At 46.3% G+C, this 19721-nt stretch overlaps 1 protein-coding gene across 2 annotated transcripts in view; it reads right to left on the reverse strand.

Annotated features, from left to right (window-relative positions):
* EFR3A (EFR3 homolog A) overlaps positions 1–19721 on the reverse strand; it is a 361435-nt gene that overhangs the window by 170169 nt on the left and 171545 nt on the right. For both annotated transcript variants that reach the window (XM_063921270.1, XM_063921271.1), the window contains 2 exons: positions 4018–4096; positions 1988–2123 (listed from right to left, as the gene is read on the reverse strand). In XM_063921270.1, coding sequence (XP_063777340.1) covers positions 1988–2123; positions 4018–4096 — 215 coding nt within the window. The remainder of the gene's footprint in view (positions 1–1987; positions 2124–4017; positions 4097–19721) is intronic.

A 19721-nucleotide genomic window follows, 5' to 3' on the forward strand; every position in this document is an offset into this window, starting at 1 on the left:
TTGTTCCTTATAGCAGCTTAAATATATCAAAATATCGCCAAAAAATGCCCCCCCTCTCTGTTTTACCCTGTTTCTGTAGTGCAGTGCAGGGGAGAGTCCTGGGAGCCTTCCTCACAGCGGAGCTGAGCAGGAAAATGGCGCTGTGTGCTGAGGAGAATAAGCCCCGCCCCCTATTTCGGCGGGCTTTTCTCCCGGAGTTTTAGATATCTGGCATGGGTTAAATACATACATATAGCCTCAATGGCTATATGTGATGTATTCTTTTGCCATAAAGGTATTAAATATTGCTGCCCATGGCGCCCCCAGCAGCGCCCTGCACCCTCCGTGACCGCTTGGTGTGAAGTGTGTGACAACAATGGCGCACAGCTGCAGTGCTGTGCGCTACCTTCATGAAGACTGAAGAGCCTTCTGCCGCCTGTTTCCGGACCTTCAATCTTCAGCATCTGTAAGGGGGGTCGGCGGCGCGGCTCCGGGACGAACCCCAGGGTGAGACCTGTGTTCCGACTCCCTCTGGAGCTAATGGTGTCCAGTAGCCTAAGAATCCAATCCATCCTGCACGCAAGTGAGTTGAAATTCTCTCCCCTAAGTCCCTCGATGCAGTGAGCCTGTTGCCAGCAGGACTCACTGAAAATAAGAAACCTAAAAACTTTTTCTAAGCAGCTCCTTAAGAGAGCCACCTAGATTGCACCCTGCTCGGACGGGCACAAAAACCTAACTGAGGCTTGGAGGAGGGTCATAGGGGGAGGAGCCAGTACACACCACCTAATCCTAAAGCTTTATTTTTGTGCCCTGTCTCCTGCGGAGCCGCTATTCCCCATGGTCCTGACGGAGTCCCCAGCATCCACTTAGGATGTTAGAGAAAAAACACTTTTGCCAGGTCTAAAGAGGATTTACATGCTTCCCAGGGCGCCCCCCCGCGACCTGCACCCTGTAGTGCCGCTGTGTGTGGGAGCATGACGCGCAGCGCGACCGCTGTGCAGTACCTTCAAGCCGTCACTGAAGTCTTCTGATCTTCTTCTACTCACCCGTCTTCTGACTTCTGGCTCTGCAAGGGGGGTGACGGTGGGCTCTGGGAACGAGCATCTAGGCGTACCTAGCGTTCAGACCCTCAGGAGCTAATGGTGTCCTGTAGCCTAAGAAGCAGAGCCTTGAAACTCACAGAAGTAGGTCTGCTTCTCTACCCTAAGTCCCACGATGCAGGGAGACTGTTGCCAGCAGTTCTCCCTGAAAATAGTAAACCTAACATAAGTCTTTTTCTGAGAAACTCTGGAGAGCTCCCCAGTGTGCAACCATCTCACTGGGCACAGATTCTAAACTGGAGTCTGGAGGAGGGGCATAGAGGGAGGAGCCAGTTCACACCCCTTTTAAAGTCTTAAAGTGCCCATGTCTCTTGCGGATCCTGTCTATACCCATGGTTCTTGAAGCGTCCCCAGCATTCTCTAGGACGTATGAGAAATGGGATTGCACCATATACACATCACTCCCCTCCACCACCATCTCCCCCGGCGACACAATATTTCTATTCAAGTCCTTGAATGTCAATATTTGTTTTTTTCAAACTGGATACTACTAAAAAAAACACAAAACAAATTAAAACCGCTCAAATGATCCGACGTCCCCCTGCGGCTTTCTGTGTCTTAAAGGTCAGCCATCCCAGCTGAGACAGAATTTCGTGCCACAAATACAGTCATCAGGGGAGGGAGAGGGGAGTTCGCTCTGGATTTTCGTAATTTTAAAGAGGGAATCCGCCTTAAAATGTGCAGGAGTTGAGGAGGGTATTAGAATACGGAGGAGCAGGGGCAAAGCTACAAAGGTTTCATCAGATTGGGGGGGACGGAGAATCCAAGGCAATAAAAACATTGCATAATTATATTAACTTTGTGAACATTACCAGACTTTATTTTCTTGCTTTATTCCTATAAAAGAACTGGGACACAATACTGTATAATCTTTGTGCAGTTTTTTTTAAATGACAAGAAGTCTTTACCGATAGACCCTTTAGCGGCAATGGCCACAGCTTCCAAGAGAACCTGCACGATCCCGGCCCGGATGCGGGGAGAGTCCCTCTTATGTAAATCAAGGTGGCCAAGGATCTGCTGAATCACATGATGCGAGTACTGCGCCTAAAACACACAGCAAAATTGTATTGTATTACTGTAACAGCAGTGTCATCGCATTCACCACCATCTTACCACACGTCAGGCTGTGCCGGCTGCTGGATAGCCTATTGAACACCATAACACAGTAGGCTGGGCCACTATACTTCAATCCATTCACTGCACTTGTTTTGTATAATAATTTATTTATAGAAGCCTTAGTAAATCTAATCCATACTCCTTGCCATAAGCCACACCCCCAATTTATACTACTGTCATCGTTAGGATTGACAGGAGAACCTTCGGCTCAGGATTGCCAACCAACTTCGCTCGTTAAATTTATTGATGACAATACTAAAAATGAGGGGTGTGGCTTATGGTAAGCACTGTGTGTGACGTCACTGGCATGACATCACTGACACCTGATCTGGAATGTACATCAAATTACTACAGAGAGCAGGCAAATTTGGGCAGTACGGATGGTGTAATGGTTAGCATTACTGCCTCACAGCACTGAGGTCATGGGTTCGATTCCCACCATGTCCCTAACTGTGTGGAGTTTGTATATTTTCCCCGTACTTGCGTGGGTTTCCTCCGGGTACTCCGGTTTCCTCCCACAATCCAAAAATATACTGATAGGTTAATTGGTTACCAACAAAATTAACCCTAGTATTAATGTGTGTATGTGTACATGTAGTAGGGAATATAGATTGTAAGCTCCACTGGGGCAGGGACTGATGTGAATGGCCAAATATTCTCTGTAAAGCGCTGCGGAATATGAGTGCGCTATATAAATAACTGGTAATAAATAAATCGCCAACAACTCCTTAATCTTAAATCATAACCTACAGTGCAGCATAACACACTGTCTAGAATGTACTAAGCATACAGTAATGCATGCAGGAATTTTTCATTTTATTTTCGAAAACATCAAATTATTTACCCAAAGCAAAATTGCAGGACACATCCCACTGAACACGTTACGTGCCCATTAAAAACCACTTAACTGGCATGGTCAGATTTCATGCAACTGCGCCGTCCCACCCTGTCCCCCCGTTTTTGACGAGGAGATCCGTTCTGCAGATGTGCATAATATAATGTTTAAATATTTTAAAAAAATACTTTTTCAACTTTATAAAATAAAATAAAATAAAAAATAAAAACCAATGTTAACGCTTTTGAAGGGAAAAATCATCAGTTAAGTGGTTAGAGCTCAATGTTTCTCAGAGAAGCAGAACATCTGGCTGGCTTTGGGTGTTTCCCTGTGCGTTGATTAGCTTGATTTAGACAAGTTTCGGTAAGATTGTTACATGTCTAAAACTCTTAAGCCGGGTACACGTTAGATGATATATCGTCTGATATCGTTCCAACATAGATCGGAACGATATATCGTGTACATCATCTAGTGCAGGCATGTCAAACTCATGGTCATCCAGCTGTTGTGAAACTACAAGTCCCAGCATGTTTTACCAGCTGATCAGTGGAAGGTATGCTGGCAAAGCATGCTGGGACTTGTAGTTTCACAGCTGGAGGGCCACGAGTTTGACATGCCTGGTCTAGTGTGTACCCATGATATGCAGGCTTCCGCGGGTCACTAACGACATCCCCCCGTCGTCCCTGCAAGCTTGCGTCTTACCCCTGTCAGACCCGGCATCGGCAAGTGTGTATGCACTTGCTAGATGCCATGTCCCATTGGCAGTGATGTCGGGTTGCATACACATCGTCTAGTGTGTACCCAGCCAGCCTTAGGAGTTCCTTGGCTATAGACAGAAACAGTAACTAAATATTCCTTCGTATTTCCCAGCCTATTGCTTCTCCAAGGTTCAGCTGCAAAGCTCAGTAATAAATATAGATACAGTACATCACATTCTCATTACGGCTTGTAACAAACACGATACTTGACAGGTGTGAGGTCTCCTACCTGTATAGAGTACATGATGATTCTAAAACAAGAAACCGCAAACTCATTTGATTCCCACAGCTTGTGATGGTCTAAATGCCTGTAAAAGAATAATAATAAAATAATAATCATTTAGCATCTTTATATACAAGATTACTAAAACTTTGTTTTCGTCACGCCAACTTAAATCTCTCCAAACACCAGAAGAGTGCCACCTGTAGGCTAAAGAAGCATATTACATGAAGGCTGGCACAAGTAACCGAAAGGCTGTGCTAACCTTATTTTTTTCCCTTTTATTTTATTCATGCATTAAAATAACATTTTCCTCCATAAAACATTATCTTACAAATAAAAGAGTTTTTTTGTTTTTTTTCAAATGTACATCTGCTCATTATAACCGGCGATTTCTAATGAGTTCCTACTGTGCTATAGGGACGGTACGTGTGTACAGAACATAATGACAATGCACGTTACCTGTAACTTAATTAAGTGGCATGGCAACAGTACTGCACTGGGAAACACGGCACTAAAAATCTGCATCCGACCCACAGGGAACATGAATCTCATTACCCGAGAATGATACAAGCTGTTCCAAGCCTCCAAAGCACAAATGTGAACACGATTAACCACATTTCTTGGTAAAATAAATACATTAAATATACTACACTAGGAATAAACGGGCATATGTATTAACCTGGAGAAGGCATAAGGAAGTGATAAACCAGTGATATGTGCAAGGTGATAAAGGCACCAGCCAATCAGCTCCAATATGTAAATGAACAGTTAGGATCTGATTGGCTGGTGCCTTTATCACCTTGCACATATCACTGGTTTATCACTTCCTTATGCCTTCTCCAGGTTAATACATCTGCCCCAAAATCAGCTATATTGAAATAAGCAGATGTTACAATACCATACTGCAGTGGTCCCCAAGCTGTGGCTCCTTGGGGTGTCACAGTAAACTTGCAGGGCTGGTCCAGGACCACATCACATAATTTATGGTCAATGTCCATTACCATATAACTGACCCCAATGACGATAGGTAAGCACAATTTACTTAATTGAATCATTTTTGCTGAATCTCTCAATAAGAAACTTTTTGACCTTGGGGTGCTGTGAAACAAATTCTAAAACCTCTAGGGTGACATGATTCAATAGATTTTGGGAACCACTGCTATAGAGGGCAAGGTATGTACCTTGTTCTTGTGCAATCTACAGATGTGTCCCGTGAGACTCTTGTCAGCGTTGAGAGTCTTTTTGGCCGAAAATGTGGCTTAGTCGCAACGTGATGCACCTAGGACACACCAGGAGACATTTGTACAGTATATCTGTGTGTGATGGAATCTCCGAATCTGTACACGAAGTGCTACAATGCAGCAGCCGCAGCTTTTTCCCAATACAAGTTCTGTTCTGCTCCGTATACAGACTCAGTCACATACAATATACAAGTGTCGCATATCAAATTAATCAGCCCAGTCACCCGGCGTGTTCTAGTCCTGTTGCGAGTAAAATGCATTTTTGGTATAAAAAAAACAAACAAAAAAACCCCGAAAGACATCCGGCGCTGTCAGAGTTACACGGGACCTGGCGGCTCACTCGCGCTGCATAGCGTTTTGAGGCTAGATGTACTGTATGAGGATGCATCTGTAGGAGTATCAGGATAATAGATTTGCCATGGAGACCTGTCGTATCTCTGCTCCACTGCCGTAATCATCATTATTGAATACTTTCCTCTAACTGATGAAACGTTGGTAGATTTGGATTGTGTATGAACTGCAGTGTACGTAGGTGTAAAAGTGGCACACAAGTGACCTTTCAAATTGTCTATAGACTAGGGTGTCTATTCATGAAGCAGTGAAAAGTGTGGAGAAGTGATCCAGTGGAGAAGTTGCCCATGGCAACCAATCAGCTGCTCTGTATGATTTTATAGTATGCAAATTATAAATGTTACTTTAATGCTGATTGGTTCTTCTCCACTGGCTCACTTCTCCACAGTTTTCACTGCTTCATGAATAGACCCGTAGATATTAAAAAAATTGTGCCTTAAATAAGGTGGCCGTACATGAAAATGTTTCAAATTGGTCTAATTGTGCGAGATCCATGGTGCTGAAGCAGCAATATTATGGCCTGTAGCATCCTGCCATTAACAGAAGGACTCTCTCAGTCTAAATCCATCTGATCCTGTGGCCTGAGCGAAGTTCCGTGAATTGCACATTCATCTACATTCTGCCTGAATGGAAATTTCCAACTCTGAAGGAGTGAGGAGAGTGGTGGCACTTTGCACAGTATGGTGACACCCTTGGACCTGATTGAAGGAAACATTTTAGAATACAGTTTCATTTTGGTCAATGCCAGCCAATACTGGGTATTTCAGGAGCAATGACCATTAATGATGCAGCATTTCTGTGTAAGTAATACCAATCTCTTGTACCCACTAGACGGCTACCTGTTCAAGAGGGCAGATTGGGAAATGGAAAGACTCTCAGGATGGTTTCATGGAATAAAGATATTACACGGAACACTTTCACACAAGTATCACTTTTAAAAATGAATTTTCCTACTGTTCAATGAAAGAGAGAACCTACTAGGAAGGGGACGCGGTCAGGATCGGGATGTGGTCAGGATCGCAGTCGGAATCCCGACTCTGCTCGTAATACCAATCCCAGGATCTCGACATGATCTAAATACGGGTGCCGGTATCCCAAATGAAGGACTGCCAGGACTCTAGAGGTAAGCTGGGGGGGGGGGTAGAGGATATAAGCTAGGGTTAGGCTGCTGGGGTGGGAGGATTAGGCTGCAGGTGGGGGGGTAGGATTAGGTACTCCCGGAGATGGTTAGGCTGTTGGGGAGGGAAGGTTAAGTTTAGGCTGCAGGAGGGGGGGGTTAGGGTTAGGTACCGCCAGTGAGGGTGATGGTTAACTGCAGAGGGGGTGGGGTTAGGGTCAGGCTGTGGGAAAGGTGGGTTATGGTGGGTACACACTAATAGATATATCTGCTGATCAATTGATCAGCAGATATATCTATGGACGATCCGTTGAGCATACACACTGCCCGATCCGTCGGGGACTGACGACATGAACTGGGCGGGCGTGTACACACGCCAGCCCAGTTCAGCTGTCAATCACCACCAGCTGCCGCATCATGTGTACGGGCGGTCGGCCGTCCGCCCGTACACACACAGCAATGTGCCAATATATCGGTAGATATATTGGCCATCGGCGGTGCTGCGGGGCCGACGCGATATGTCTGTGAACGACGGAGTTCACAGACATATCGCCCGTACACACTGGCCGATGGACCCGCGATATATCGGCCGTTCAATAGAACGGCAGATATATCAGCCAGTGTGTACAGGCCTTTAGAATCAGTGTTAGCTTACTTAATTAGTAAGTGTCGGGATTTTAATCACCGGGATGCTGCTGTCTGTATTTTGATAGCTGGCATCCCAAGAGCCAGTATACCGTATGTATTCCCTACACCTTCTGCCGTGTATTATTATTATTATTTTTTACCATTTTCCTGCATTTATTTGGCATGGTTATTACACATTCATACGTACTAGCAGCTAGACATAAAGGACGTAAAATTTTGAAAAGATTGCGAGTGAAGTTACACACCATCATTAGGTTTTAAAACCTGTTGGGTTTTTTTTTTTAAAAAGGACTATGGCAGGGGTGGGGAACCTCCGGCCCGCGGGCCGTATACGGCCAGCAAAGCCTTTTGGTCCGGCCCACCAGCTTGCGTCAGTGAGACACGCTGCCGCTCAGTCCGGCGGCAGCGTGTCTCAGCTGTCAGAACAGGGAGGAGAGCGTGGCTGTCGGGTGGGAGCGGCGGCGTGTAGTACTTCAAACCAGCCGCCGGTCCGTGAGCCAATCAGAGCTCGCGGACCGGCAGCCAATCAGGAGCCGCGGCTGCCGGTTCGCGAGCTCTGATTGGCTCTCGAACCGGCGGCTGGTTTGAAGTACTATACGCCGCCGCTCCTACCCGACAGCCGCGCTCTCCTCCGTGTCCCACGGTAAGCAGCACGGAGGGGAGAGGGGAGGGCATCTGTATACCTGGCACTGTGGGGGCATCTGTATATCTGGCACTGTGGGGACATCTGTATACCTGGCACTCTGAGGGGCATTTGTATACCTGGCACTGTGAGGGGCATTTGTATACCTGGCACTGTGAGGGGTATTTGTATACCTGGCACTATGGGGGCATCTGTATACCTGGCACTGTGGGGGCATCTGTATACCTGGCACTGTGGGGACATCTGTATACCTGGCACTGTGAGGGGCATTTGTATACCTGGCACTGTGGGGGCATCTGTATACCTGGTACTGTGGGGACATCTGTATACCTGGCACTGTGAGGGGCATTTGTATACCTGGCACTGTGGGGGCATTTGTATACCTGGCACTGTGGGGGCATTTGTATACCTGGCACTGTGGGGGCAATTGTGGATCTGGCACCGCACTATTGGGGGCATGTGTATCACGTCCCATTTTAACTGGCCACACCCATTTTTTGGGAGCGTGCGCGCCTCCGGCGCGCACACAGTACCTCTAAGGGGCAGACCTACTGGGGGGCAGGGTAATTTTTTAAGTTGAGAATTTTTGTATGGCCCCCAAAGGATTTTATAAATATTCAAATGGCCCTCGGTAGAAAAAAGGACTATGGTTAAAGAGAAAAGTAAACTGGGCAGACTACGTACATCCATAAAAGTATAGCGCAATAGGAATAATGTCACAGTAATATGAAAGCCTGGAATAAACCGCGCGCAGATTCAAAATCAGGATGGAAAACTAAGCATATTTTCAAATAAAAAAATGCCTTTAAAATAACTTGGTTTACCAGTGTCACGCAAGTGAAATATACGCCAGAACGGAAGGAACAGAATGGAGCGGGCACATCAGCAGCGAGTAAAAATGCGGACATGACATCCTGTGAAGTCTAATAAGGAATGTAACTTGACAGGATACGCAGAGCAATTATTTTTATTTCCATGCTGAACATGACAAGAAGTAGCATTAGGAGGAAACGGTTATATTTTTAAAATAGTTTTATAAAAAGAGACAATTATATACAATATTACACAGTAATATAGTGTAAACATTTGGACCTCAGCAGCAAAACTAATATTAATTTCAAAAGGTTTTTAAAATAATGAACTGCTGCGTGTTCGGTATATTTACTGTACAGTATAATACTATATAATTCTCCCGTTTGACTCAAATCAAGGTACCTTGAAAAAGATACCTTGGTGTATTGAAACGCGTTTGTACAGACCCTACTTGGCTATTGAGATTCTGAACCTGGGGACGCTCGGTCCTGCCTATTTGTCTACCTGTATGTGTAGACTCAGCATCTGTTGGGGGAATTTATAGGTTACCGTCCGTGGACGTCCAGTACAGTAATCTGGGAGACATATCTCCATTGTGGGTGAATTCCCAACCTTACCACGTCCAGCTGTCTACGTGTTGTGAAGACACGTCATCCGGTACAAATCCATCATTGTTGGCAACGGTTTGAAACATAGGTGCAATATAAATGTATAGGCCTGTGACAAGTTCCGGTCACAAAGCATGTGCATCTGCGGCAGCTGCAGAGACGAAAGCCTGTAGGTCGCGGCATAAACTTGGCATAGGGGAGAAATCACACCCGTTCTGCGTGCACAGATTTTCCGCAGTGACTTACGCACCTCATTCTGCATCAACTCATTAAAGAGAACTTAATCTGTTTTATATTATTTGTTGCCTACACTGGGTCTAGAACTGAAAATAAAAACCACAGACCTCTTGCCAGGTTTGGGTTCACGGGACAATTTTTACAGAATGTCCTACGCCTATATACGCACCCCTCAGCGCACGTTTTTAGTAATGGGTTTTTATCCGATTCTTTCCCCATCACCAACGGCACTCGTCAGGGATGTCCACTGTCACCATTAATTTTCATTTTAGCAATAGAACCTCTGGCAGAGAAAATTAGAGCGTCTACCCTAGTTAGCGGAGTTTCCATAGGTCCCACGCAACATAAGATTTGCCTGTTTGCAGATGACGTCCTGCTGTTTGTAACTAAGCCTGAATCTTCTCTCCCAGCCATCCACGATATCCAGCAGGACTACTCTAAAATCTCCTATTATAAACTGAATACGGCTAAAACTGAGGCATTGGCATTGGACATTGAACCGATCCCACTCCAATCCCTACAATCTACATATCCCTACGCCTGGCAGGACTCTTCCCTCCAATACCTTGGGATTAAGATCCCTTCCAGTTCTCATTCCACGGTGGAGTGTAACTACCTTCCTCTCTTGGGCCACTTCCAAACCCTTACCAAACAGTGGACGAACTATGAAATCTCTTGGTTGGGGCGCCTTTCATCAATTAAAATGATGCTCCTCCCTAAAATTCTTTACCTGTTTAGAGCCATACCTTACTTAGTCCCGCTTGCTCTCCTTAACAAATTCTATTCTGTCATGTCTACTTTTATTTGGAAGGGTAAAAAACCCAGGATAGCTAGAAACCGCTTGTTTAGATCCAAAGGTAGCGGGGGTCTTGCATTTCCTAACCTTGAACTCTATCAGCATGCATGTCTCCTTGATCAGTTGAAGGACTGGCTCCGGACTGAGTCCGTAAAACCCTGGGTAGATATTGAAAGTCATATGTGCACAGGATTCCCTCTTCCAGATTTAATCTGGGCCAAACCCTTACATAGACCCCCCTCTACCAAACTTATGAGGAGTATAACTAACTCTCTTAAGGTCTGGGACAGATTGGTCAATAATCTGGGCGACTGCCCGCTGCCCTCTACACACCTATCCATTTTGGCGATTTCCAAACTACTCCCAGACCTTCCATTGCGGAACTGGCGGGAGCTCGGGGTTCAGCTGGTCAAGGACTTGTATGATAAATCAGAGCTTAAAACCTTCCAACAACTACAAACCCAATATTTGATACCGTCAAAGGACTTTTATAAATATCTACGTATCAGACACTGGATTAGGGCGAATATGCCTGATCCTCTCTCCTCCCCTACTCCACCTCCATATATCTTGAGTAACTTTTCCTCCATACACCACAAAGGTGGTATATCTCAGTGGTATATTACGCTCCTCTCTCCGCTCAATGATGTGAAACTACATATTCAAACACGGTGGGAATCAGAATTTAATATTCTTCTGACAGATCAGGAATAGGAAAATATTTTTATGAATATTTTTAAAATGTCTCGGTGCATCAATCACACTGAAATGATGTTCAAATTGATTCATGGCCTTTATCACACACCTGATAAACTACATAGGATCTGGCCAGATTCCTCTAAATTTTGTTGGAGGCAATGTGGATTAGAAGGTACTTTAATTCACACATTTTGGACATGCCCAGTTATTAGGCCATTGTGGATAGAGGTTTTTGGACTAATTGAAAAGATCACAAAGGTGACCCTCCCCCACCGCCCTGAGATTGTTCTTTTGCATTACTTTCCTCCTTATATACCCTCTGAATACTCTTATGTGATAGGCCATATTCTCATAGCTACCAGGGCCGCAATCGCTCAATATTGGAAAAGAACAGATCCACCACGCTTACCCAAAATTATAACGTCAATACAGCGCAATTTCGAAATGGAAACTATGAGCATTAAATATTCCTTAGCTCCCCAATCCCCTCTATTGAAATGGCTACCGTGGTTTGATTACTATTCCTCCTGCACTACCCCCCGGAATACCTTGGCTTGTAATAGGTGATGTTTAGTTTCTTTTTATATATGTCTATACACTGTTTAGTCAAAATGTACAGAAGTATGCGCAGGTTCTCTACAGTTTCCCTGAAAGACTGATGGTCAGCATCTCCCCTATTCTGTGTTCCACTCTTTCTCTATCTCCTCTCTTTCTTATCTCCCCCATTTTTTCTTTATTTCTAACTTTCAAGTCTTTTAGTATTAGTATTATTACTTTACTATTATGTATTATGGTTTTCAGACATGCTGCTACTGTGTTATTGGCTTTTTTGTTTACATAACGTTGTGTATGTTCTGTATTGAAAATCTTCTCTAATAAAATTTCTTCAGTTAAAAAAAAACAAAAAAACCACAGACCAAAATCAAACGGCAGTTTCTCTCTGCTCTGTCCTCCCAGGAGCCGCACATGCTGCAGGCAGAAACACTGAGTCAGCCACACTGAACCTTTCATGAACCTATATGTCAAGAATTCATGTGAACTGAACACAGAGAAATGTATTATTCATTTTAAGTGGTGATGCAGAGAAGTCAAGCCGCGCTGCCTCTTACTAATATAATGCGGGTAGGTGGGAACGCTCTGCAAATAATATATATTATAGACAATTTGGTAGAATCTGTAATACCCTATGTAATAAGGATATTCATATACCTATCCTAAGCATATTTAAATTGCGCTACTGTCTTAGCCTCTACCACCTCTGGTGGGAGGCTATTCCACTTCTCCACTACCCTTTCTGTGAGGTAATTTTTCCTTAAATTTCCCCTGATCCTACCTCCCTTCAGATTCAATGTATGTCATTGAGTTCTTATACTTCTCTAGCTGTTCTATCCGTTCTTCTCACGGGAGTTTCTGATTTTCACGGTTGCAAATATAAATGAGTGTTAAAAATTTGGTAAATCTTTAGAGCTGTACATTTGAGACGTCTCAATGTAAGTAAATAGTAATCCGTGGTTCTTGGTGTTACCCGAGGAGCACCCGTAGCAGATACGGTAAAAAGTGACAGGACCATTTTTGGAGTTTAATAAATTCTACACACTGGAGGTGCATTACAACATTTTGATCCAATTGTCCGTGTGGGCGTTATCGTTCACGCAACGCAAGCCACGCATCGGTAAGGACGTCATTATGTCGGGATCCGGTCTAAAGATCGACACTGTCTAGGTCAACAATGTTTAGGTCGACCACTATAGGTCGACAGTAACTAGGTCGACAGGGTCTGAAGGTAGACAAGTTTTCTAGGTCAACAGGTCAAAAGGTCGACATGAGTTTTTGACTTTTTTAAAAATGTTTTTCCTTTTTCATACTTAACGATCCACGTGGACTACGATTGGAACAGTAATCTGTGACGAGCGCAGCGGTAGCGGAGCGAGGCACCGTGCCCGAAGGAGCCATGCGAGGGGACACAGTGCACTAATTGGGCTTCCCGGTCACTGTATGGAGAAAACGACACCAAAAAAACATGAAAAACTCATGTCGACCTTTTGACCTGCCGACCTAGCACATGTCGACCTAGAAACCCTGTCAACCTTCAGACCTTGTCGACCTATAGTGGTCAACCTAAACATTGTTGACCTAGACACTGTCGATTTGATGATCCACACCCCATTATGTCAACCCACTGTTCAGCCCCTTAGGGGAGGTTTATTAGAATTCTAATTACACACACACACACACACACATATAATAAGAATTTACTCACCGGTAATTCTATTTCTCGTAGTCCGTAGTGGATGCTGGGCACTCCGTAAGGACCATGGGGAATAGACGGGCTCCACAGGAGACTGGGCACTCAAAAAGAAAGATTAGGTACTATCTGGTGTGCACTGGCTCCTCCCTCTATGCCCCTCCTCCAGACCTCAGTTAGGGAAACTGTGCCCGGAAGAGCTGACACAACAAGGAAAGGATTTGGAATCCAGGGTAAGACTCATACCAGCCACACTGTACAACTTGTGATAACCATACCCAGTTAACAGTATGAACAATAACTGAGCCTCATTTAACGGATGGCTCATAACAATAACCCTTTAGTTAAGCAATAACTATATACATGTATTGCAGAGAGTCCGCACTTGGGACGGGCGCCCAGCATCCACTACGGACTACGAGAAATAGAATTACCGGTGAGTAAATTCTTATTTTCTCTAACGTCCTAGTGGATGCTGGGAACTCCGTAAGGACCATGGGGATTATACCAAAGCTCCCAAACGGGCGGGAGAGTGCGGATGACTCTGCAGCACCGCATGAGCAAACTCAAGGTCCTCCTCAGCCAGGGTATCAAACTTGTAGAACTTAGCAAACTTGTTTGACCCCGACCAAGTAGCAGCTCGGCAAAGCTGTAAAGACGAGACCCCTCGGGCAGCCGTCCAAGAAGAGCCCACCTTCCTTGTGGAATGGGCTTTCACCGATTTTGGATGCAGCAATCCAGCCGCAGAGTGAACCCGCTGAATCGTGCTATATATCCAGTGAGCAATAGTCTGCTTCGAAGCAGGAGCGCCAACCTTGTTGGCTGCATACAGAATAAACAGGGAGTCAGACTTTCTGACTCCCGCCGTTCTGGAAACATAAATTTTCAAAGCCCGGACTACGTCCAGCAACTTGGAATCCTCCAAGTCCCTAGTAGCCACAGGCACCACAATAAGCTGGTTCAAATGAAATGATGATACCACCCTAGGGAGAAATTGGGCACGAGTCCTCAAATCTGCCCTGTCCATATGGAAGATCAGATAAGGGCTTTTACATGACAAAACCGTCAATTCTGACACACGCCTAGCCGAAGCTAAGGCCAATAGCATGACCACTTTCCACGTGAGATATTTTAGCTCCACGGTCTTAAGTGGCTCAAACCAGTGGGATTTCAGGAAATCCAACACAACGTTAAGATCCCAAGGTGCCACCGGTGGCACAAAAGGAGGCTGAATATGCAGCACCCCCGGAACAACGTCTGAACTTCAGGCAGTGAAGCCAGTTCTTTTTGAGAGAAAATGGATAGGGCCGAAATCTTGACCTTTATGGATCCTAATTTTAGGCCCATAGTCACTCCTGACTGTAGGAAGTGCAGGAATCGACCCCGCTGGAATTCCTCTGTAGGGCCTTCCCGGCCTCACACCAAGCAACCTATTTTCGCTATATACAGTGAAAAAGTCTTGCTGTCACGTCCTTCCTAGCCTTTATCAGCGTAGGAATAACTGCATCCGGAATGCCCTTTTCCGCTATGATCCGACGTTCAACCGCCATGCCGTCAAATGCAGCCGCGCTAAGTCTTGGAACAGACAGGGCCCCTGTTGCAACATGTCCTGTCTGAGAGGCAGAAGCCCTGAGTCCTCCGAGAGCATTTCTTGCAGCTCCGGGTACCGAGTCCTTCTTGGCCCATTCGGAGCAAAGAATATTGTTCTCACTCCTCCTTTTATTACAATTCTCAGCCCTTGGGTATGAGAGGAAGAGGAGGGAATACATAGACCGACTGGAACACCCACGGTGTTACTAGTGCGACCACAGCTATCACCTGAGGGTCCCTTGACCCGGCTTAAAACCTTTTTTAGCTTTTTATTGAGGTGGGACGCCATCTAGTCCACCTGAGGCAGTTCCCATCAATTTGCAAACTGCGTGAAGACTTCCTGATGAAGTCCCCACTTTCCCGGGTGAAGGTCGTGCCTGCTGAGGAAGTCTGCTTCCCAGTTGTCCACTCCCGGAATTAACACTGCTGACCGTGCGCTTACTTGATTCTCCGCCCAGCGAAGAATTCTGGTGGCTTCTACCCTCGCCACCCTGCTCTTTGTGCCGCCTTGGCGGTTTACACGAACCCCTGCGGTCTAACTGGATCAGAACCGGTTGGTCGCGAAGCAGTATCTCCGCTTGACTTAGGGCGTTATGGCCCTTAGTTTCAGGATATTGATGTGAAGGCAAGTCTGTTGACTTGACCACAGACCTTGGAAATTTCTTCCCTGTGTAACTGCCCCCCACCCTCGGAGGCTTGCATCCGTGGTCACCAGGATCCAGTCCTGAATGCCGAATCTGCAGCCCTCGAGAAGGTGAGCACTCTGCAGCCACCACAGGAGAGACACCCTGGCCCTGGGGGATAGGGTGATTAACCGATGCATCTGAAGAGGTTATCCGGACCACTTGTCCAGTAAGTCCCATTGGAAGGTCCTTGCATGGAACCTGCCTAAGGGGATGGCCTCGTATGATGCCACCATCCTTCCCAGGACTCGAGTGCAGTGATGCACTGACACCTGTTTTGGTTTCAATAGATTCCTGACCAGTGTCATGAGCTCCTGAGCTCTCTCTATCGGGAGATAAACCCTTTTCTGGTCTGTGTCTAGGATCGTGCCTAGGAGAGGCAGATGAGCTGTAGGAACCAACTGCGACTTTGGAATATATAGAATCCAGCCGTGTTGCCGTTACACTTCCAGAGAAAGTGATACGCTGTTCAGCAACTGCTCTCTTGATCTCGCTTGTATAAGGAGATCGTCCAAGTACGTGATAATAGTGACACCTTGCTTCCGCAGGAGCACAATCATATCCGCCATTACCTTGGTTATGACAATCCTATACCGCAATTCTGAGGTACGCCTAATGAGGTGGATAAATGGGGACATGAAGGTATGCATCCCTTATGACCCGATTCACGATAAAGTCTCCCTCTTTTTAGGCTTGCCCTGACCGCTCATAGCGATTCCATCTTGAACTTGAACCTTCTCAGGTATATGTTCAGGGATTTTTAATTCAATATGGGTCTGACCGAACCGTCGGGTTTCGGGATTACAACATGGTCGAATAATAACACCCTCTTGTTGAAGGAGGGGGCCCTTGACCACCACCTGTTAAAGATACAATTTGTGAATTGCAGTTAACACTGGCTCCCCCTCTTGTGGGGAAGCCCGCAGGGCCGTCGGTGAGGGGGCATCTTCTCACAGTCCAGCTTGTATCCCTGAGACACAAAATCTATTGCCCAGGGACCTAACAGGGAGTGAACCCACTTGTGGCTGAACTTACGAAGGCGTGTCCCCACCGGGCCTAGCTCCGCCTGTGGAGCCCCAGCGGCATAGGTGGATTTTTGTAGGGGCCGGGGAGGACTTCTGTTCCTGGGAACTAGCTGTGTTGATCCCGGCTCTGACAAGAAAGGACGCACCTCAGACTTTCTTGTTTCTTTATTCGAAAGGCTGCATTTAATAATGTTGTGCTTTCTTAGGCTGTGCAGGAATATAAGGCAAACTAGCAGAATTACCAGCTATAGCTGTGGAGACCAGGCCCGAGAACCCTTTTCCACACAATCCTCAGCCTTCCATATGCCTCTTAAGTCGGCATCATCTGTCCAATGCATATTCTACAGGACACGTCAAGCAGAGATCGACATAGCTTTGACTCTAGGACCCAGTATACTCATGTCTCTTTGGGCATGCTTTATAACTATATATCTATCACTTAAGACAACATCTTTAATATATTTACTAGGGTCTCAATCTCTGCTGATAAGGTACCTGTCCACGCTGCCACAGCGCTATAAACCCATGCCGACACAATCGCTGGTCTGGGTAGTATACTAGAATGTGCACGCTATCTGCAGGATCCCTGAGAATAGCAAGTGCTACCGTCTGTGCAAACAGGACACCTTAGGGGAAGATTCTCAACACATCCTGGCCCTAGTGGGGAAAGGATACAGCCTGAGAATTCTCTTGTGGGAAGCTGCCGTCTCTTGTCTGGAGATTCCCGCTCTTTTTCCTCATAAGAGGAGGGAAATTTACCTCAGCATTCTTCCCCTTAAACATGTGTACTCTCGTGTCAGGGACAGATGAGTCATCAGTGATATGCAAATCATCTTTTATTTCAATATCATATATTGAATACCTTCTAGCCATCTTGGCTGTAACTTTGCATTATCGTAGTCGACAGTGGAGTTAAACTCTGTGTCGATACCAGTGTTTGTTATTTTGGATAGTGAGCATTGTGAGACTCTGAAGGTCTCTGTGACATAGGGACAGACATGGGTAGATTTCCTGTCTGTTCCCTAACCATTTGTGCAATAAATTCACCTTAGCACTTACACATATCCAAACAGGTGTCGGCGTTGTCGACGGAGACACCCTCTCACACACATATGCGCTCTATCACCTCCTTAGAGGAGCCTTTTACCTCAGACATGTCGACACGCGTACCGACACACCACACACACAGGGGATGCTCTATTTGAAGACAGTTCCCCCACAAGGCCCTTTGGAGAGACAGAGAGAGAGTATGCCAGCACACACCCCAGCGCTATATAACCCAGGGATTACACTACAACTCAGTGTTTACCCAGTAGCTGCTGTATATACAATTTTTGCGCCTAAATTTATGTGCCCCCCCCTCTCTTTTCACCCTTTGTGTACCAGGATACTGCAGGGGAGAGCCTGGGGAGCTTCCTTCCAGCGGAGCTGTGAAGAGAAAATGGCGCTGGTGTGCTGAGGAAGAAGGCCCCGCCCCCTCAGCGGCGGGCTTCTGTCCTGTTTCTGACTAAAAATGGCGGGGGTTTTACACATATACAGTCACAGACTGTATTATGTGTATTTTTATGCCAAAGGTATTTTTATTGCTGCCCAGGGCGCCCCCCCCCCCAGCGCCCTGCACCCTACAGTGACCGGAGTGTGTGGTGTGCTGTGGGAGCAATGAAGACAGGAGTCTTCTGCCGCCGATTTCATTGCTTCTCTTCTGTCTTCTGGCTCTGCAAGGGGGACGGCGGCGCGGCTCCGGGAACGGACGATCGAGGTCAGGCCCTGTGTTCGACCCCTCTGGAGCTAATGGTGTCCAGTAGCCTAAGAAGCACAAGCTAGCTGCAAGCAGGTAGGTTCGCTTCTCTCCCCTCAGTCCCACGTAGCAGTGAGTCTGTTGCCAGCAGATCTCACTGAAAATAAAAAACCTAACAAATACTTTCTTTCTAGCAAGCTCAGGAGAGCCCCTAGGGTGCATCCAGCTCTGGCCGGGCACAGATACTAACTGAGGTCTGGAGGAGGGGCAAAGAGGGAGGAGCCAGTGCACACCAGATAGTACCTAATCTTTCTTTTAGAGTGCCCAGTCTCCTGCGGAGCCCGTCTATTCCCCATGGTCCTTACGGAGTTCCCAGCATCTACTAGGACGTCAGAGAAATATATATATATATATATATATATATATATATAAACACACACACACACACACACATATATATAAGAAGCATTTTCGGCAAAAGAAGACGCCGACATTAGCAGAGCTGCACGGACGGGATCGGGCAGCTGACTCAGGTAGGCATCTGGTGCTGCATGGGGTACTGGGAGTTAAAGTATGAGGACGCATCTGTATCACACTCCTATAAACTGTATGACTGTAAGCAGGGCCCTCTTACTGACCTGTCACTACTCAGCCTAGTTCTATTATCATGTGTACTCCCACTTGTACAGCACTGCTGACCATGCTGGTGCTATATAAACAAAGGTGAATATAAAATAATCTTATGTCATTAAATGATGATGTCTGCTTGAGGTATGCTGATCTATTTTAGCTTTGTGTGCTATCTATAGCTTCATTTACAGGTTGCTAAATACCCTACAAAATAATTTCATGAATATATCAAAAGCAGCCGTTCTGTACGGGAGAACTAGTGATTTTGCAGGTGTACTGGATACATGGCGGAATATATACTCCATAACAAACACATATTGGGGCTGTGCAGGGATTAAGGGGGTCATTCTGACCCGATCACACGCTGACGTTCATCGCAGCGATCAGGTCAGAAAGTGTGCAGCTGACGGCTGTCGTTGCCTAGCGATCGCCTCTGCCTGATTGACAGGCAGAGGCGGCCGCTGGGTGGGAGGGGGTGGCACAGCGGCTTTTGCCCACCGTTTTGTGGGCGCGGACCAGCCAACGCAGGCTTGGCCGGACTGTGCGGGCTGCAGCGGTTGCGTGACGTCACACGCAGCCGCTGCGACCCGGCCAGCGACGAGTAGCTCCCGGCCAGCACGCAAAAGCTGCGCAGGCCGGGAGCTAC

Source organism: Pseudophryne corroboree, chromosome 5 (genome assembly GCF_028390025.1).
Source record: "Pseudophryne corroboree isolate aPseCor3 chromosome 5, aPseCor3.hap2, whole genome shotgun sequence".
In the NCBI taxonomy this organism is placed as follows: Eukaryota; Metazoa; Chordata; class Amphibia; order Anura; family Myobatrachidae; genus Pseudophryne; species Pseudophryne corroboree.